At 40.1% G+C, this 18,535-nt stretch overlaps 2 protein-coding genes and 1 long non-coding RNA gene across 3 annotated transcripts; 1 reads left to right on the top strand and 2 right to left on the bottom strand.

The window, feature by feature from the left end:
- Positions 1–7,316: 7,316 nt before the first annotated feature.
- On the bottom strand, positions 7,317–8,675 carry LOC132792861 (protein mono-ADP-ribosyltransferase Parp16). Its single transcript, XM_060802376.1, has one exon. It carries the CDS (start codon positions 8,484–8,486, stop codon positions 7,395–7,397), a length of 1,092 nt encoding a protein of 363 aa, XP_060658359.1. The 5' UTR covers positions 8,487–8,675; the 3' UTR covers positions 7,317–7,394.
- A 1,267-nt stretch (positions 8,676–9,942) lies between these two features.
- On the bottom strand, positions 9,943–13,198 carry LOC132792687 (uncharacterized). Its single transcript, XM_060802136.1, has 3 exons — positions 12,038–13,198; positions 11,498–11,715; positions 9,943–10,131 (listed from the first exon to the last, which is right to left on the bottom strand). The coding sequence occupies exons 1-3, from the start codon at positions 12,810–12,812 to the stop codon at positions 10,024–10,026; spliced, it is 1,101 nt and encodes a 366-aa protein (XP_060658119.1). The 5' UTR covers positions 12,813–13,198; the 3' UTR covers positions 9,943–10,023.
- Positions 10,326–11,250, top strand: LOC132791767 (uncharacterized). Its single transcript, XR_009632937.1, has 2 exons — positions 10,326–10,453; positions 10,614–11,250. It is a non-coding gene; the product is annotated as an uncharacterized LOC132791767 (long non-coding RNA).
- Positions 13,199–18,535: the final 5,337 nt, after the last annotated feature.

Below are 18,535 nucleotides of genomic sequence, written 5' to 3'. Positions count from 1 at the left end.
TATAGATATTGATATAGATATAGATATAGATATAGATATAGATATAGATATAGATATAGATATAGATATAGATATAGATATAGATATAGATATAGATATAGATATAGATATAGATATAGATATAGATATAGATATAGATATAGATATAGATATAGATATAGATATAGATATAGATATAGATATAGATATAGATATAGATATAGATATAGATATAGATATAGATATAGATATAGATATAGATATAGATATAGATATAGATATAGATATAGATATAGATATAGATATAGATATAGATATAGATATAGATATAGATATAGATATAGATATAGATATAGATATAGATGTAGATATAGATATAGATATAGATATAGATATAGATATAGATATAGATATAGATATAGATATAGATATAGATATAGATATAGATATAGATATAGATATAGATATAGATATAGATATAGATATAGATATAGATATAGATATAGATATAGATATAGATATAGATATAGATATAGATATAGATATAGATATAGATATAGATATAGATATAGATATAGATATAGATATAGATATAGATATAGATATAGATATAGATATAGATATAGATATAGATATAGATATAGATATAGATTCAATCAGATTTATATATAGTGAGAGCATTACATTCCAGTTAAATTACTGCTAGTTGCAGTATGGAAATATAAATAACATCAAAGTTTTTTCACGTAATAAACATTCACATGCACATTCGAGTATGTACAGACATATATTTAATGGATAAAGAAGTGGCTGCCATTCAATAACCGAGCATACACTCAAACATACACATACACACACATGAACACACACTTACAATCGCACATTTGATATGCAAATTTTTATATTGATTTATATTTAATCGCTTTTAAGTGCAGCATAAAAGCAATAACAACAGCAACAACAATAAGACAACAACTATGAGCTGTTGCTCTGGCTGCTCTGAACCCGCATAAATATTACCGCCAGAAGCAGATGATGCCATCAAAATGTGAGCAAGGGAAACGGAAGGTTTTGGTACTCCGCCGCCAACGGCTGAGTGCAATGAGTGAGTGAGTTGTCCGTTGTGCAATCATAAATAAAATGCACGCATATAGAATATTTATATGTAAACAAGGCCAGCAACAATGCGGAGTCGAAAAAGGAAAACCGCGCGCTTTAAGCAAATAACGTGCTCGTTGGTGGCGTATACGCCTTGTGGGCCAAGAACTGTGCACTATACGCAACCACACAACAGTTCTGGCAACAATTTAAGCGCATCGCATAATGCAATACACACACACACATGCAGAGAAGTGCGCACACACATTTGTCGTTGTCGCTGGCATCGTCATTTAACATTTTGCCTTCAAGTCTCGTTGTCTGGCGAATCACTCACTCACTTAGCGGTGGCTCTGTATGTATGCATGTGAAGCAAACGCATGTGTGTGTGTGTGAGTAGGTAATACGCACTATGCCACAAATTACATTGCTGCAGCTGACGACAACGTCATACACATACTACGGAGTAGATGAGCCCGGAGGAGACTTCGCGTCGCTCACTGAATTTGTATTGCATACTTTGCGGCGCTCGAGTTTTTAACCTGTCGACGCCGCATTCCCATTTGCAGCTGCATCTGCAGCTACAGAGCTGCAGCCTTGGCCTGGCAATGTGCATTTCGTGTTCAGTTTGAGTAGCGCATAAAAAGAGAGTGAGAGAGTCGGGGTTGCATGTACTACTTATATGCCATCACTCATTTGTCTGTGCGTTGCATTGTTTATCTTCTCGCAGCTCTTGCTCGTTTTGCCCCTTTTGCTGAACTCAGTTTCAGTTCATGCCACTAACTTCTACTTTTTCGCAGTGTCTGCTCATTTTTGGTGTCTCTCTTGTCTCCTGTCTCGTGTCTGCTGTGTGGCTTTCCTGTTGTTTTAACGTGTTGTCAAATGTGACAAAATTAAGTTAACTGCCAACATTATCGCGCATACAACAAAACTTTGTCGCGCGGTTTTTCCCAAAAAACCTTTTCGTATGCCAGCACTTACTGCGACTGTGTGAGTTGGTGGCGCATATTTATGTGTGTCTGTGTGTGTTCGTGTACTAACTAAATTTGATTTGCATGAATTTTGTTTGCAATTTGAATTAGTTTAGTGAATGAAAGAGAACATCAATAAATTAATTTCTGACTTTTAGAACGTTTTCATATTTTATTAAAAATGCGCTGCTTAAGTTAAATGTGTTTGAGTTGTTAACTCACAAGCTTATGATGTCACTTTGTCCAGCGTTAGCGCTCAGTCGTATTCGCCTATCAGCGAATTGCATAATTTACGCATCAATTGAATTGAATTGAATTTGATTTTATGCATTTGGCCGTGTGGCAACCGCTTGACCAAATCAACAGTTGCAAATTCACGCACACTCAAACACAAACGCATACGCATCCATATACGAGGCATAAAATCAACAAGTCAGCACCACTGATGCGGGTCGCGACGTGGTTGCCCCTTTTGGCCAAAGCAGACACGCGCCACTGCATCGATAATAACAATTGAAAATGTGCATATTGTGCAAACAGCGCATAAACGCTACAGCTATAAACGGACACGTGGAGCTTCTGGACTATCCGAGATCATTTGTTTCCAAACATTTATTATTTATGTAGATATTTAGTAATAAATAATTTCGGTTATTGTTATTGGATTTCGAAACAAATAAAACACGCTTAAAAATAAATTTCCAAATTTAAAATTTGAAGTTATTTTAAATTAAAACATATGTATAAATATATATTTAGGCAATAATTCATATAAGGCATCATATTTATTTAATGTTACTCATAATTGCAGCTTAAGTTAGCTGAATTTGGTAGATTTGCATTTTATTAGTATTATTTTAAGATTATTACTTTTATCATCGCAATGATAAAATAATCGTATTAAACATCCCAAATTATTTGGAAATGGATCAATATAATCTGTTGAATTAAATATGTATTATTGTTTATTATTTTATAATTTGATTGTGAGCAATAAAAATATTAAGATAATCAAAAGAATATTTATTTCTTTATTTTCAACAATGTTAATAAAATTAACTTTAAGAACTGGAATTAAAAGGAATTGAATACATGACGTATGCGCAATGTTCCTGCCTGCACTTAGAATATTGTGTCGTTTCATTTGAGCTTTATCATTTTGAAGTAATACTGAGAGCATGAAGAGTAGCTAATTCAATTGAATATCGAAGCATCGACTGGTTTAAGCTTGTTGTCGTAGCGTCAATCACTTCGTGTCCCTTTGTGGCATTATTCTCAGTGCGCACTTAAGCTAGTCAAAGGGTGCTTTGATCTGTTCGACACATATGGCGAACATTAAGCTGCCACAACAGTAACCACGGCTATAACCGTTGCCCTATTCGCTTTATCACTCTTCTCTCTCTCTCTGTCTCTCTCTCACTCTCTCTCTCTGCCTCTTTATATCTGTGGTCACTAAGCAATAGCCACCCAAGTGCTTCGTCATTGAAACATTATCGCTGTTGATGCACTGATTGGTTGCTCATCACACACACACACACACGCACACACACACGCACACACTCTTGCACACAGAGCGCATCCTTTGAGTTCGGATGCTGTTCGCATTTCCAATAATTAAACAATCAGCTGGTCATTGAGGCATGCGGCTCTCGTGTCACTTGATTCAATATCCCCCGAAAACGTTTGAGCGCAGCAACATTTCGGCAAGCAATTGCTCGCAATTGCAAATTACGGCACCGTTTGAGTGCGAGTACTTGGATGAATACACTTAAGTAGTCGAATGAGTGCACCAACCAACGTACCTGACGGAAAATCCAAATTGATGAGCTCAACAAGTTTAAAACATAGCTTGAAAAATATTTCACAAAGCTCTATAACAAAACAAGTGAGATACTCGCTACCTATTACGAATAAAAGACAGATAATGCGGTATTAATTTTAAAATATACAAAATAATACATAGAAAAATACCTTAAAAATATACCAAAGGTTATTTTACTACATTCAAAATATACCATAGTGTGAAAAACATACCAGCCAAAGCAACTAAGATCCGTAGATAGTTGGAATTTTTGCCCATACAAAATGTTTGTTTAATAACTTCTACAATGCAGAATCATGAAGACTATAGTTATTATTGTATATACCAAAAATTTTTGCAAAATTTTAAATAAACTAGATCTCTTATAGACTCTGAGGTATAGGTGTTCATAAGGATGGAAGGACAGACGTATCAACTGTTGATTCTGATTAATAATATATATATTCGGAGATACCTCCTTCCGGTTAAATATATTTATTAGAGGCACAAAATTATAATACCCTTTTGCCCTATAGATAAAGGGTATACAAAGTATTTGTAAATCAAAAAACTAAAATTGAATTTGATCTGAAAGTTGGCTTTAAATCGTGATCTGTTACAAGTCAAACTGTCAGAGAAGTTTGTGGAGAAAAAAACTGTTTTTAATTCCTACGCAAACAAAAAGGATTCAGTTTGGGGCTATGTTCCTTTTTTTGTTTGCAGTTGCTAACACACGGCAAAGGAGGCGGCTGCTGCCAATTTCAAAGCAATCGCCAGCAGGACTTCGATTTGTTTTTTTCTAACATTTCTACGTCTCGTTTTTTTGCGTTTGTTGCATATTGCGAATGCGGGCAACCATTTCAGTGATGAGTGCGGATCGTTCGTTGGTTGGTTCATTCGTTCGTTCGTTCTTTCTCTTCCTATACAAATCAATTTATGGCTGACCAACGCTTAAACAATTTTTGCCCCGCTTTGTGCAATTGACGTGCCGATAATTACGCCTGCCGAACATCGAGTGCGTTCACTACAAAAATTGTGTACAGAGAAAAAAATACAAACACACAGATGGAACCCAACAAAATGGCAATCACAAAACAAGTTGAATTCCAGTTTTTGACTAGAAATTACCCTCTAGTTAAATGCGAGTTTTGAGTAATGGTGAGTAATATATTAACATTAAATTTAAAAAACAAATTAAAATAACATTTTAATTATAATATGTAAATATTGACTCCACTTTTCAAAGTCAAAGCGGATGCCCCAGGCTAAGCTCCCAATAGATGCAGGGTATTAAAAGATGTTAAACAAATTGCGCAAACTCTCGCTCTAAGTAAGATGGCCACTTTTTATGCGGCTAGGGAAAATGTAGAAAATCTATGCTTGAAAGTCAATTTCCTTGTTTATTTAAATTTCAAAGCGACAACATTTTCAACATTTTGTCAAAAGAAAAGCAAAAATCGCAGCTTGCTTTTTATTTTGTATTTTTTTTCCGGGGAGGAGGGAATAGAGCGAGCAAGGTGTTTGTCGGTCGTGGCCCATAAACTGGATTAAATTTCGTTTAAAATGTAAATGGAAAACGCCGACAAAAGGTGATAGACAAGCGCAGCTGAATTATATCCGAAATGGCGTCTTATGCGCAACATCAAAAACTAAACAAACACCTCATCAAAAACATCAAAGGCAACACTTTTGTGTTTTGCTGCAGCCTAAACAGCAAGCGCAAAAAAAAATGAAATAAAAAAGTAAGTCCGGAAAAGTATTTTTTTCTGTGGGGACGCGAAAAGCGGTGGAGGAAAGAAAAGTGACAGAGAGAAGGAAAAAAAATTGGCAAGAAAAAGCATTTTCTTGCGCAGAACGCAGAAAATAAAATCAAGAATTTCACACCTTATCAATTTTGTTAGATTATCAAAACGAAGAATGGCGCCAGGCAGCCAACGCTCGACGCTCGACTTGAAGGGAAGCCAGAAAGCTCTTAAATTGCATCATCAACTTGTGGCGCCCCAACACTGATGCCGAAGCTGATGTTGATGCTGATGTTGATGCTGATGGCATTGATGACGTCGTTCGTCCTCGTGTTCGTGTTGTGCTGGTTGTTGTCATCATCATCGCCACAGTGTCATTAAGGAAGTCAAAAACTTAGACCCCAAAACGCGTTTACAGTGAACCCTCAGAACGAGGGCAGACTTCGCTGCCTGCCTGCTTTGTGTGACAGCAGCGTTGACATTTATTTTGATTTCAGGTCGAGTGCAGTGTGTGGTGGAAGGAAGCGAACTGGGACCATCACCCAGGCGTAAGTGCGTTCTGCCCCCCGCCCACCGTCCACTTTCTACTTTCCACTTCCCATTTGCCACTTCAGTTCGCAGTTCTCAGATGCCTGAACCCCCGACCTATGTGGCGTTAACCTGAAGTCGAGCTCATGCTAATGTGCATTCAGCTTAGCTGCGTAAAAACCGAGCGATGAGGGTTGCTGCCCTTTTTGTGACTTAGCCAAGTTCTCTTCGCTTTTCTTTTTGTTGTTGTCATTGTCGTAGCATAAAAGCCACTAAATTGAATTTTATGTGACAGTGCCAAGTTTGATGTGTGCGTTTATTAATGGCTGCTGGGATCAGGTCTAGCTATAGTTGGGGTAATGATAGCTGCTGAACTCAGCTCGATCTCCAAATAATTGATAGCTATTTGGCCAGGGGTAATTGCAACTGTTGTGTGTTGTGTACTTAAATGCAATGAAATATGGGCTTACAAAAGTATTTCGCGAATGCCTCTGTCAGCACAAGTTACGTTTACAAATGCCAGCAATGTCCTGGCCACGTCTGCCAAAGTCCTCAGCAAATTCTCCGCATAACTTGTAGCAGCAAACTAGACGAGCATATGTAAAAAATGCACACACACACTCGTCCAGTGTACACTGGCATAGTTGTGGTCGCCATAAAAAAGTTGAAGAAGAAAAAAAAAGAGCTGGTAAATTGTGTGACCCTAAAAGTGTCCGGCAACACATAATGCCAAGTTTCAGTATGTTCAGCATTCGGTATTCGTTGTATGGCATAAGGGATAGACTGGCTGCACTCACACACACACGCACACACACACACACACACTCGCTCAGTTATTCGCCAACACACAAATCTGACCACGTCCCTTTTATGCAACGTCTACTGCGTGCCTCCGCCCTCCTCTGATGCTCCTCCGACGAATTGCCGCAAGGAATTTCACACAATTGCTGGAAAAATTGCAGAAAATTGAAAATGTGCGAGAGCATATAAATTTTTACTACGTCACTTGTAATGCTAAATTGTTGTTATTTATGCTCGGCTGTGACTCATGCCAACACTTCACCCCTCTTGCACTTGCCCTTGAGTCGCTCGCTTTGTCTTTTCAGTTTTTATTCACTTCAAATTCTTTAAAAAATAATGTAGAAACTTCTCTCTAATAATTTGTATGGAATTCTCCCAGAATTATTGGCAAATATCCACAATCTATTGTTCTTATATTTTGGAGAACAAAAGATTGAATAAATCTGTCGATAAATATGGAAAAAAGTAGATTTTTTAAATTGGTAGAAAGCCTTTTCTTATAGCGTAGATTCCACTTGTAGCCAGTCTGTAGAGCACGCCCCGGCCACTGGACATTGACATCGATAGCATCATCAAGTATACGCCTAATGAGATGGCGTATTTCTTCGACGCCAGCCACCTAAAGGTGGCATCCCAATCGACATAAACTCTCGGCTGCAACATCAACGCCGTTTCGTACTGTGTGAAGCTCTTGCCGAAGAACAGCAAATACGATATCTGAATGCAATCGGCATCGTGAACAATCACATGCCGCTGTTCCTCGTCCTTGATCACAAGCGTTGGCATCACAGCAAACTCCACAACCGCAACACAGCTAAGCAAGGCGCCACAGCGTGAGGCGCCCCAGCTGCTGCCATACTGACTCTGGCTGAGGGCATCGTCCACATTGCAAAAGAGTCGAATGGGTTCGTCCAGAGGCAAACAACCGACGGTCATCATAGAATACAATTCCTCCAGCTTGCCGCCATAGAAACCGATTTTCACCGGATACTGATCCCGGAGTGAAGAGTAAGCCTTGGTGTGGGCACATTTCAGACTCGGTGTTACCTCAAAGATCTGTGTGGGCGGCGTCGAGGGAGCAGATATCTTGAGATGCGTATAGAGTTCTTCGAACTCACATGGTTGCAAGGTGCTAAGTGCCACACGTTCGCCGTGCTTCACCAGCACAGCATAAAGCAACTTGAAGACATTCTTGTGACCGCTGCTGTAATTGCCGGTGAGTATCTGCTGCAGAATGAACTCGAGGCGATCGAAGTCGGCAATCACATCGAAGATGGCATTCATATTGGGACGCTGTTTGCTGTCAAGAAAGTCCTCCGGAAAGGGACAGAGTAACGACTCGCAGCGATAGCTGTTGGCAGCTGCCACAAAGAGCGAGAGGCGAGCATCGCATGCCAGGAGATCGGACTCCAGATGCTTCTGCAGCTTGTACAGTTGCTTCACAGTGGGCGTGTTCTTGGTCCTGGCGAAGGGCAGCAGGGCGCAACTGTTCGCTGCATTCGAGAGGGTTTGACAAATCGATACTTCGACGGCATGTGAATTGTCCAGAAAGGATAACAACTTCATGGCCAAGATTGACCAATGGGTAAATTTGTTAAGAAGAAATTTAGTTGGCCCAAAAAGTTGGAGTGAAAGAATTTGAATCAAGCTTACGCGGTTTCAACGTACACTTGCTTTTGCTTAAAGCTGAAATTTTATGTGACACAGATATATTTTGAAATTTGCCTCAGTGACATTTGCAAATGACAAAAGCTTTGACTTTTCCCCGAGCTGCCAGCCAGGTGCGTCTGCCAGCTGCCAGCTGAGATTGACGGATTTTCTGCGACTCTTGCGATACGTTTTTTTTCGGTTCATTCTTTTATTTGTTTTTTGTTTTGTTGGTGCTGCTGCTGCGTGTGTGGTTGCTGCTGTTGTGCAGATTGAATTTAGACACTTGTGTGACATGTCGTGATTGTCGCACTGCCACTGCAGCACTGAGGAGAGGCGGGAGGGGAAGAATGGACAATTGGGGGACTGATGCGAGGGTGTGTCTGTAATTGATTAATGGAGCTGATGCACGACGCGTAGCTTATGTCAGCTTGCATGTTTACAGCAACACCGCCATCGAGTTATTGGGGGAGGGCTGCCGTTGCAAGCCAGGGCCAAAGGGCAATCAATTGGACCCCATTGAGTTATGGTTGGACATGAAACCCACCACCAGCCAAGCAGTCACCGGGCGCAAACCAGTCAATAGCTGGTCAGTACGCATAATAGACCTGTGTCGTAGTGTCAAGGGTAGCCCTCACTCGGTCTCGTTGATCAGAGCAGCTCGACAACAATTTCATTTCAGTCTGCATTTCAACGGCCGTCGCTTTATCTACTTTAAAAAGTGCCTGGCAGCGGGATGCGTAATTTATTGATATACTCTACCTAAATTATGAGTCTCCTGGGGGGCGCGAAAGTACATTCGTTTTTTGGTTTTTGTGTTTTTTTTTTTGGCTTGGTTCTAGCTGCAGGTGTCGGTGTAGAAATCAGTTAACCGAGAAAGTTTTTCAACTTTTTTGCCATAGCTGGTGCCACACTCTCTGCCTGGCAGCTGCCCTGTGAAATCAGAAGTTTCAGTTTATTCAAATAAACGCCAACATTAAGAGAGTTGCAACTGTTGCGCTGCCACTGCCACTGCCCCAGCAGCGTACAACCAAGCGAACCGAAGCGGCATAAATCAGAGACACTGCAAGAGAAAGAGTGAGAGAGAGAGAGAAACAGAGAAAACCTGAGCTGGGCTTCAGTTTGCCAACTTTTTTCGTAGATAAACTTTTGACGCACCAAAAGCCACCACCTTTGCATCATTTAACCCTCTTTTTGTGCCACACTCGATGCGCCCGAAAGCGTTATTAATATGCGCCGTTTTCTTTTGCCAATTCCCTACGGCCCCCAACGGGAACATCCACTGAATAATTGCCTCGGCATATGCTCGAAAACGAAAACGTAATCGAAGTGTCTCCAGCTCGAAAAGATTCTTCAGCTTATTAAACATAAAATGTGCTTGCTTCAAATTCGTCCCGTTTTGCGTTATCAAAAGTGGAACACATCGTTTAATTGTTGCGTGTTTACAAATTCGTGATTAGAAACTCGAGAGGAAGAAATACGACTTGAGAGATTCAACTATTTGGCCAATGTTGATACGGCATTTTTGCAGCTCGCCAAGCTGATAACGCAGCGGCACAGAGTTCTGAAATATAAAAGTAAGAAGCCAAATTAATTGTATGAAAATGATTGCGTGACATAAGTGAATATTAATTTAAGCACATTTTGGAATCATATTTAAATTATAAATGTCAAATACCTAACAATACCTAACTAGTAAATATATTTACATTCAAGAAAACATTAAGCCAGTATCAAATCAGATAAAAGCAAATTAAATTCTTAAATTTAATTCTAAGTTAACAGTCAATAGATGGATAAATTTATTTAATTTAATTATTTCTTTCAAACTTCATTGATATTAATTTCGAAGTTACATAAAAAATGTATTCCTCATTTGAATATAGGTAAACTTTAAGTAAATAAAAAAAATTTATTTAATTTCAATTCATATTCATATTCGATTTGTCAGAAGTACAGATTTATTTTATTTAATTATGTTTCACTACATTTTCTGATAATTATACTTTTCAATTCTCTCTTTTCTTTGACATAAATAAACTTAAGGCAAAAATACAAAATCGAATTTACAATTCAAGACAGAGCTGCGTGATGAGATTAGAAGTCAACTCCAGTTCGCTTTAATTGCTGTGACTGTTTTGTGAAGAATGCGGAACGAATCATGGATATTTTTATTGCGGTTTAAGAGTTCTGCTCTCCACAAATAGAAGTGCTCAGGTTGTTTTCAATTATAGGCCCGCCATTTGGGCCAAATCAATTGGCATATTTTCACACATAAACATAAATTGCCTTCGATGCAAGAAAAATAAAAGGACAGGCATGGAAAAACATAGACGGAGAGAGAGAGTAAAGCATTAAGAAAAACACGCGCGTTTTGCTTTTTGCCATCGCGCCATTTCATAAATATGTACAGCACGTAGACCAGCTCAATTGCCAATTAGAAGAAAAACGCCTTGGCACTTGGAAAGTCTGCTTTAAAATACAGAGACATAGAGGAGAGCCTGGGAATGAAAAACTTTGCAGAAGTTCGGTGGCAAACCGCCGGAAGTTGATTTGTATACGAGAACGTATGTGGTAGTAAGAGAGTTTTTAGCTTCGCATGTATTTCAAGTGCTGGATGGAATGATTCCAGACGTACCATAATAAAGCATCGAGCCCAATAAAATAAAATGCTGCTATGATATTTTTCTCACGTCTGCTGGTGAAAATTATTAGGCAGCCGCGGTCGAGCTGCTTCCATCTTCATCTCCATCTCCAAGACAGAAACATACATACGAGTACTGCGGACGCACCTAAATAATTGTTTAAAACATATTCGAAAGGGCGCCTAGATCGAACCTTTTGAAAGTCAGCTACGTGCCGGAGGTGAGTTTCAAATGGGGCAAGGGAAAGGGAGAAGTGAAGATGAAAGATGCGGAAAGGTGACTCACCTGCAGATTGCTTAGAATTTTGGAGAACTTGGGCGTGCCAATGCTGTCGATGAGTTTCGAGAACTGTTGATCCGCTTCGATTTTATCGAAAAATGTGGCCAATATTTGATCCTGTGGCAGCGCTTCCAGCACACTATCGACCAATCCCTGTAGTCCCTTCACCTGTTCCCTTGTGCTGTTCGTTTGGGGTTCGAGGTTATCTGGGGGCAATGCCACGTCTGCAAACGAAATCAAAAAGCCAAAGTCAAATCAATAACTGGCAAAATATTTAATTAAAAGCGCCCAATGTCCAGTGCATAACTCTGACTATGAACTGATGATGTCTGGGCTTTGCCCTTGTCTACATTGTTCGTTGCTAACTGCAAATAACTCTTGTCCAAAGGTGATAGGGCATGTGTGAGCATCGATAATGCTGCAGCACGAGAGACAATTCGAAGTTATGCAACCAACAACTTGTTTGTCATGTTCTCTGTGTGTGTGTGCCACATATTGAAAAGCGTTAAGGCAGAGTTGTGCCATTCACTTGTCACTCATACGCACCGTTGCACGCTGAGCTGCTGATGTCCTCTGCAGGCGCAGATGCAGACTCAGTCGCAGACTCTGGCTGAGGCGTAGGCACTTCCGTGCTGCTCGGCCCAATGGCCCGCAACACGTCCTTTACCAGCTTGAGCACATCCAGGCCACTGGCATTCAAATAACGAGTGAAGGCCTGCACTTCCGGCAACTGGATGAGCAACTGCTTCTTTTCGGCGAAGTAGCGACTGCTGAGGATTCTGTAGGCCCGTTGCACCTCCGCGTCATTGCGATGGTAATCGCTGACAATTGCATGCACTTGTTGTGTAGGAATTAGTGCCACAAACGCAGACATGTCTATGGGGGACACAGTCGAAGTTGCTGTTGTTGTCTCCTCCTCCTCCAGTTCTTCCTCAGATGCCGAGCTATCCACATGGGCTTTGGTTTGAGTTTGAGTTGCATTTGATGTCTGACTTTTGCGTGTCAGAAAAATCAAATCGTCGGACGCATTGTCCTCTTTGCTGGCCGATGAGCTGTCCTCCTCGCTGGAGTTGGACTCGCTCATTGTGATTAGCGCCACGTTGGTGTCCTCCTTGTCACCTGGACTCAGACTCACAATGTCCTCGACCATGATAATGTCATCGCTTTTACTATGCGGTGCAGCGCAGGCAACCGAACAGATCGAGATTAACAGGCTCCCGAGGAGACACAGAGATGCGACGCGTTCCCGTTTCATTTTGCAACTAGATTGACGATCCACTGCAACAGTAGCATCAGCAGCAGCAGCAGCGGTGGCAAACATGTGCGGAGACTTGGGGAGACTTTTGTGGAGACCACGCTTATTATGGGTGATTATTTAATTGAGTTTCGTTTCGAGAGCGATTGTGTGTCACGAGATGTGCAGCGAACAATTGAAAGACGGCAGCTTGAGAGAGATTGTACAATATTTCATAAGTTTTAATAGGACAATTGATTTATGCGGCGCATAAATAATGCTTATCTTGCTTATCGTATATCAAAAGCAATTCGATTGGGCAATAAAGCAAGACCTCAGGCCTTGACCAATGCAGATGCCAGATTTAAGTCACACTCCAGCGCAGACTTCGGTGGGTGATGTGTCTGTGTCATGAAGTGCACACGGAAGTGTATGGAAATTTCACAATTTACAAGAAAAACAAACCAAAGTACGACTCTGTGTGTGTGTGTGTGTGTCTGAATAAGCATTTATCCATATGGTTGAGTGTGTGTGTGTGTGTGTGTGTGTGTGCGTCATTCACACTTTGACAGCTGTTACTGTATCACTCAGTTAGTCACTGGCTGTCACTCATTCTGGGCTTCAATTCTCGCTCGCATGTCAAACTGTGCATAAAATATATCAGCACACATATACAGACGTACACTCACACACACAGCCACACAGACATTCACGCTTGATATATTCATTCGTTCATTCAGCAAGTTAAGTAGGAATAAAATTGTCAATTTTCATGTCATTATTTCATGTCGTCGTGGCATTCGCGTTCACTTTCGCATGTGTCATGAGTATGAAATGAATATCAGTATGGGTGCGCACACAGTTATGATTTATTCACTTGGTTTGATTTATTACAAGCCTGTCTCTACCTCCCTCTTCCACCTCTACCTCTGCGTCTCTAATGTGAATGTAAATTGTGCGCATACAAACCAATAATTGTATCGTCGTCAACGCTGACAGCTCTATTGAGGCAATTTTTTAGGTAAATTATTTGACTTGACTTCAGTTTCAGTTTCAGTTTCGGTTACAGTTACAATTACAGTTTGGAGTTCGGGCAAATTGCATAACATATGACACTTTATAAATTTTTAGCGTCCGTCCAGCCAAGTCTAGCACTTGCCACAAGTGTCGTAACTTTCACGTCACGCCAAAGTTGTCCCAGGTTGCCCACGCAGCCACACAGCGGAGTGCTTGGTCCGCTGCTTTCGCGACAGTTGCGAACCAAACTTATAAATTAATTTTGCCGCACCAAATACTTTCGCAAGCTCTTGGCATACCTCAGCTGCTCCTCGCGTTCGCGTTCGCGCTCGGCCTAAGGAATTGCATGGAAGCGCGCCGCAAGTGTTGCGGTTATGGCCAACTTACTCATAATTAACTGCAGTCCAGCAACTTGTGGCGGGGGAAAGGAAAGGGAGGCAGGCGAAATGGGTTCGAGCGCACCTGCGTCTGCTTCGATGGTGCTTTTGCTTGCATACTTTTAGGGGCGCAAGTTAATTTCATTCCATGGGCAAAAGGATGTGTGCCTCGCGTCGTTTTGGGGGTTGGTTGGCTGTTTTAAAACGTTCGGCGCTTTTGTTTATGTTGCGGCACAAGAACTCGCATTTTACCACAAGTGTCAACATTTATTTCCAACTTAACACTTTGGCGTAACATTGCGCTTAATCCGACGCGCCAGAACTTGACTAATTTTGTGCAAAGTTCAGCATTAACATTACCGCAAATTAGCAAAAGTTTTCGCACAGCCAAAAAAAAAAAAAATAAAACTGAAACAACAAAACAGAAACTGAAACAACAAAAAAAAAAAATAAAATCCAGTTTCAGGCGCAAAACAAGAAGCCGCCATTTGAGTTATTCTCGTTGTTGTTGTTGCCTGTTGTCTGCTCAGTCGCTCACTTTGCCTCAGTTGTAGTTGTTGTTGTTGTTGTTGTTGGCTGTGCTATCTGCCTGGTTCACTGACTGCCATAAATTAACTTGTCCTGGCAACGAAGCAAACTGCTTGCGCGAGCATTTTCCTAGTTGTCGACTGCGACTTGCCAGATTTTTGTTTTTAATCTGTAACTTGTTCTCGTTGCTGTTGTTGTTGTTGTTGTTGTTGCTGTTGTTGCTGTTGCCCCTTTTGTTGCCGTTGCCGTTCCCGTTGCTCATGTTGAGTTTTGGGTACTTTTAATTATGTGCCTGTAGACTCGCGAGTGCCAATTGAGTTTGTTTGCCAAGTAGTGTAAGATCTTTAACTTTGCCAATTGCCAAGTGATTCTTCAGTTGCTTCTTCAAGTTTTTCTTTGGCTGTCGCTTGCTTTTAAATAAATATTTTCACTTGCATTTAAATTTATTATCAAATATCCATTTCAGTCATTGTTGTGTTTTACTTCTGCGTCATCAACTGCCTTTAATATTCCTATTCTGTTTATAGACATCTATCAATATTGTTATTGTCGCATCGAAGCAGCACTTAGGCAAGTGTCAAGCTGACATTTAGACAGTCTCAACTGTCCGCAAAATGTCAGGCATCAGCGATAAGATGAACTTTGATTGTGGCATTAAAAGTGTAACAAACACACAAAAGCAAAAAAAGCAAAAAGCAAAGAGCGAAGAAGAGCGAACATTATTGTTATTGTCAGGTGTCAAGACTAAAATGTTTTGATAATTTTCATGATTTCTTTTTTGTTGTGCAATGCGAACTGTTAGTTTTATCGCTGTTTATCACTGTTTTTTTGCCTGACCGCACACCGAACACAGGGATGCAAGGCAGCTGCAAGTTGCTTCTGGCATGCCCCAGTGACATTTCCATTCCTCTGCTTTAGTATTTCTGCCCCTTTCTCTTCTTTCTCTTCATCTGCGGCACCTGCACCCGCACAATGTTCAATCAATTGTGCTAGTTAGCCGAGGTGGAAGGGGATGAAGACTGGTTGATGCTTTGAAGCGCAAAGTTTGCTACGCTTTTGACACGTTTGGCAAATATTTGAGCACGTCTAAAAGCGCGTAACGTCCGCGGGGTGAACATATTTTGATTTTGCAGCGCAACGCAGCCTCCCATCTGGCCTCCTCCAGTTGGAGGAATTATGCTTCCTCGTTCTGTTCTCTCTGTCTCTCTTTTGGTCAGCGTTGAATTGCGTGCCAGCGCGTGCTTTGCCCTTGTCCGTGGCTTTAATTAATTTTCGCTTCCGTTAACAATTTTTATGTGCGGATTTGAAAAGGCGGACAGAACGGCTGTTTGGCACTCACACATAGCTCTATTGCTTGCATGTGCTGATTTCGTGTTTATGCTTTCTTTAATTTGCCACAAATAAGTACGAACTGTTGGCCAGTTTGGTCTGCCATATTTGTGGCACAGAATTATTTGCCGGATACATGCGATTAGATTGCCTTCTGAAACGCGTGCAACAAGTTAATTACGCTATTTCTGTTGCTGCTGCTTCAACTTAATATTTATTGTGATTTTATTTGGATTATTGCCCCAATAATTTCGGCATTGCAAAGTTTCCGCTTGCTCTATAAACAAATTAAATATTTAGTTGTTCAATTCGACAAAAGACCATCTCTCTCTATCTCTCTCTCTCTCTCTTTGCTCGGCTTTCAGTTGAATGGGCAAAACATAAGCGTGCCCTGCATGCTGCCAAGTTGAAAGTTTAAAAAGAGAGAGAGAAGAACTTGAATGTGGGGAAATAAAAACGGAAAATAAATAACAAAATGCTAGCAAAGACGTACGAAAAATAAGCTAAAAGTCTTTTGAAGTTGCAAAGTAAAAGCAACGACAGCGGCAACGATATAAAGTTGGCGCTTTTTGGCTTTGACGCACGTAGCTGCCGATTTGAAAGTTTGTCCTATATGCTGCCTTCTATCTACGTATATGTTTGTGTGTGTGTATGTGGCATGTGTGTGGCACAACAAGCCCGCCAATGCGAAGCCGCGGCTGCCTGTCGAAAAAGCCAAAAGCAATCGACAACAACAACAACAAAAGCAACAGCAGAAAGAAAGAAGAAAAGTCGTGCGACTTTTGCGAACCGCGTCCTCAGTTGCCTCCTGCCCCTGCCCCTGCCCCTGCCACGTGCCCCGCCCCTATTTTCTGCTGGTGCTGCAGCGCTTTTATTAAGCTTATACATTTTTTATTTAAGACTTTTCGCTTTGAACGAGTTGAGGCAAAAAACTACAGCGCTCATGTGACATTTATTTGAGTTTCTCGTCGATTCGATGCATTGCTCTCTGCCAGTTAATCATGTTTCAAATTTATGTCACAGGCATTTGCTATGCGAAATGTGGCATTTGCAACTTGCAATTTGCATCGTAAATTATCAAATCGTTAATGTCAATTTAAACAAAAAAACGCAAAACTGCGACATTTCATTAAATGCCCAGCGGACTGTGGATAAATCTATATGCAGAGTGAATGTTTGAAATATTCGCTAAAAAACTGACAAAATGCAATACGGCACCACTGGGCATTTGGCATTGGATAAACTTAACTCCCACTTCAGTCCCGCTTGAGGCCCCTTCTGCATCCGATGTATAATTTAATAAACTGCTGCAATGCGCTTTTGGTCGCTTTTGTGGCGGCAATTTATATATTCTATATGCATATAGATATATGTGTGTGATCAGAGCAGACACTTTTTATGCAACTAACCCAGCATCGCATCGAGTACCCTTTATGAAGCGGTTTTCAATTCAATATTTAAAAACAGTGCGCAAAACAAATAACAAATGGTTGACACTATATGAAAAACTTCTATACAAATAGAAGCTTGGGTAAGCTGGGATATTTTTGGTTTCCAATTTCTGAATATTTAAAAAAACAAAAACAGATAAACTAAAAGCATTATATTTACTAAAACTGTATTATCTTATCGATCAAGGGAAGAGGTCTAAATATTTTAGTTTTCAAAATGTTATTAAAAACATTGCATAAAAGAAGAAGGAAAAGATAAAGAAGGAAACAACACCAACAAGTTCGATTAAAAGGTACCTCTGACATTTTAGATTTATGACTGAAATATGCAACAAAGTTAAATGCATATATTTTATTTTATTATCTTCTCAGCCACTCTTGTACTTGTCTTAAGTAAATTAAATTATAAATATGATATAATATAAATATAAAAGAGAACTTGGAAAAAGCTATGTGTTAGTTTAATTTAATTAAAATTGTACAATAAGAGCAAAAGAAAAAGAAAAATAAAAAAGTACCTAAAATATGATAAACTATGCTCGCTTAGAAAATACCTCTAAAGTACAATATTTATGACTGACATATAAAGGAAAGTTAAATGCATATACTTTACTTGCTTAACTTGATTATTATTTATTCAAGTATTCTTCTGCTCATCTTAACTTTCCGAGCGTAGAAAGAAATATGCATTTGGTTCACAAATTAAACTGCTAAATAAAAAGAGAACTTGGGCGAGAGAGAAATGTCGGTTGAGTTTCCTTCAATTTGTACCAAGTGTCGCATGTGTAATATTGATAACGATTGTGTGCGTCACGTTCAGCATATAAATTGCTTAGTTTGAGCATATTTCAAAAAATGTATGAAAACCATTTTGTTATCGGAAGAGGTGCGAATTGCTTTTGTTTTTATGCTCTTGACAACTGTCAAAATAGTTGGCCAGCAAATGACCAATGCCAAACTGGATCCCATCCTCGCCTCTCACACACACAGGGATATATATAGAATATATAGATATTGGCATGCATAAGTAAGGCATGACACCAAAGGAAATCAATTTCCATATGCAAAAGTTTTTAGTGCACGTGCCGAGTCTGCTCTGCTCTGCTCT

The sequence above is a fragment of the Drosophila nasuta genome, chromosome 3 (genome assembly GCF_023558535.2).
Source record: "Drosophila nasuta strain 15112-1781.00 chromosome 3, ASM2355853v1, whole genome shotgun sequence".
Lineage (NCBI taxonomy): Eukaryota > Metazoa > Arthropoda > Insecta > Diptera > Drosophilidae > Drosophila > Drosophila nasuta.
Note: the sequence above shows the minus strand (reverse complement) of the source record. Positions and strands in the feature narration are given on the sequence as shown.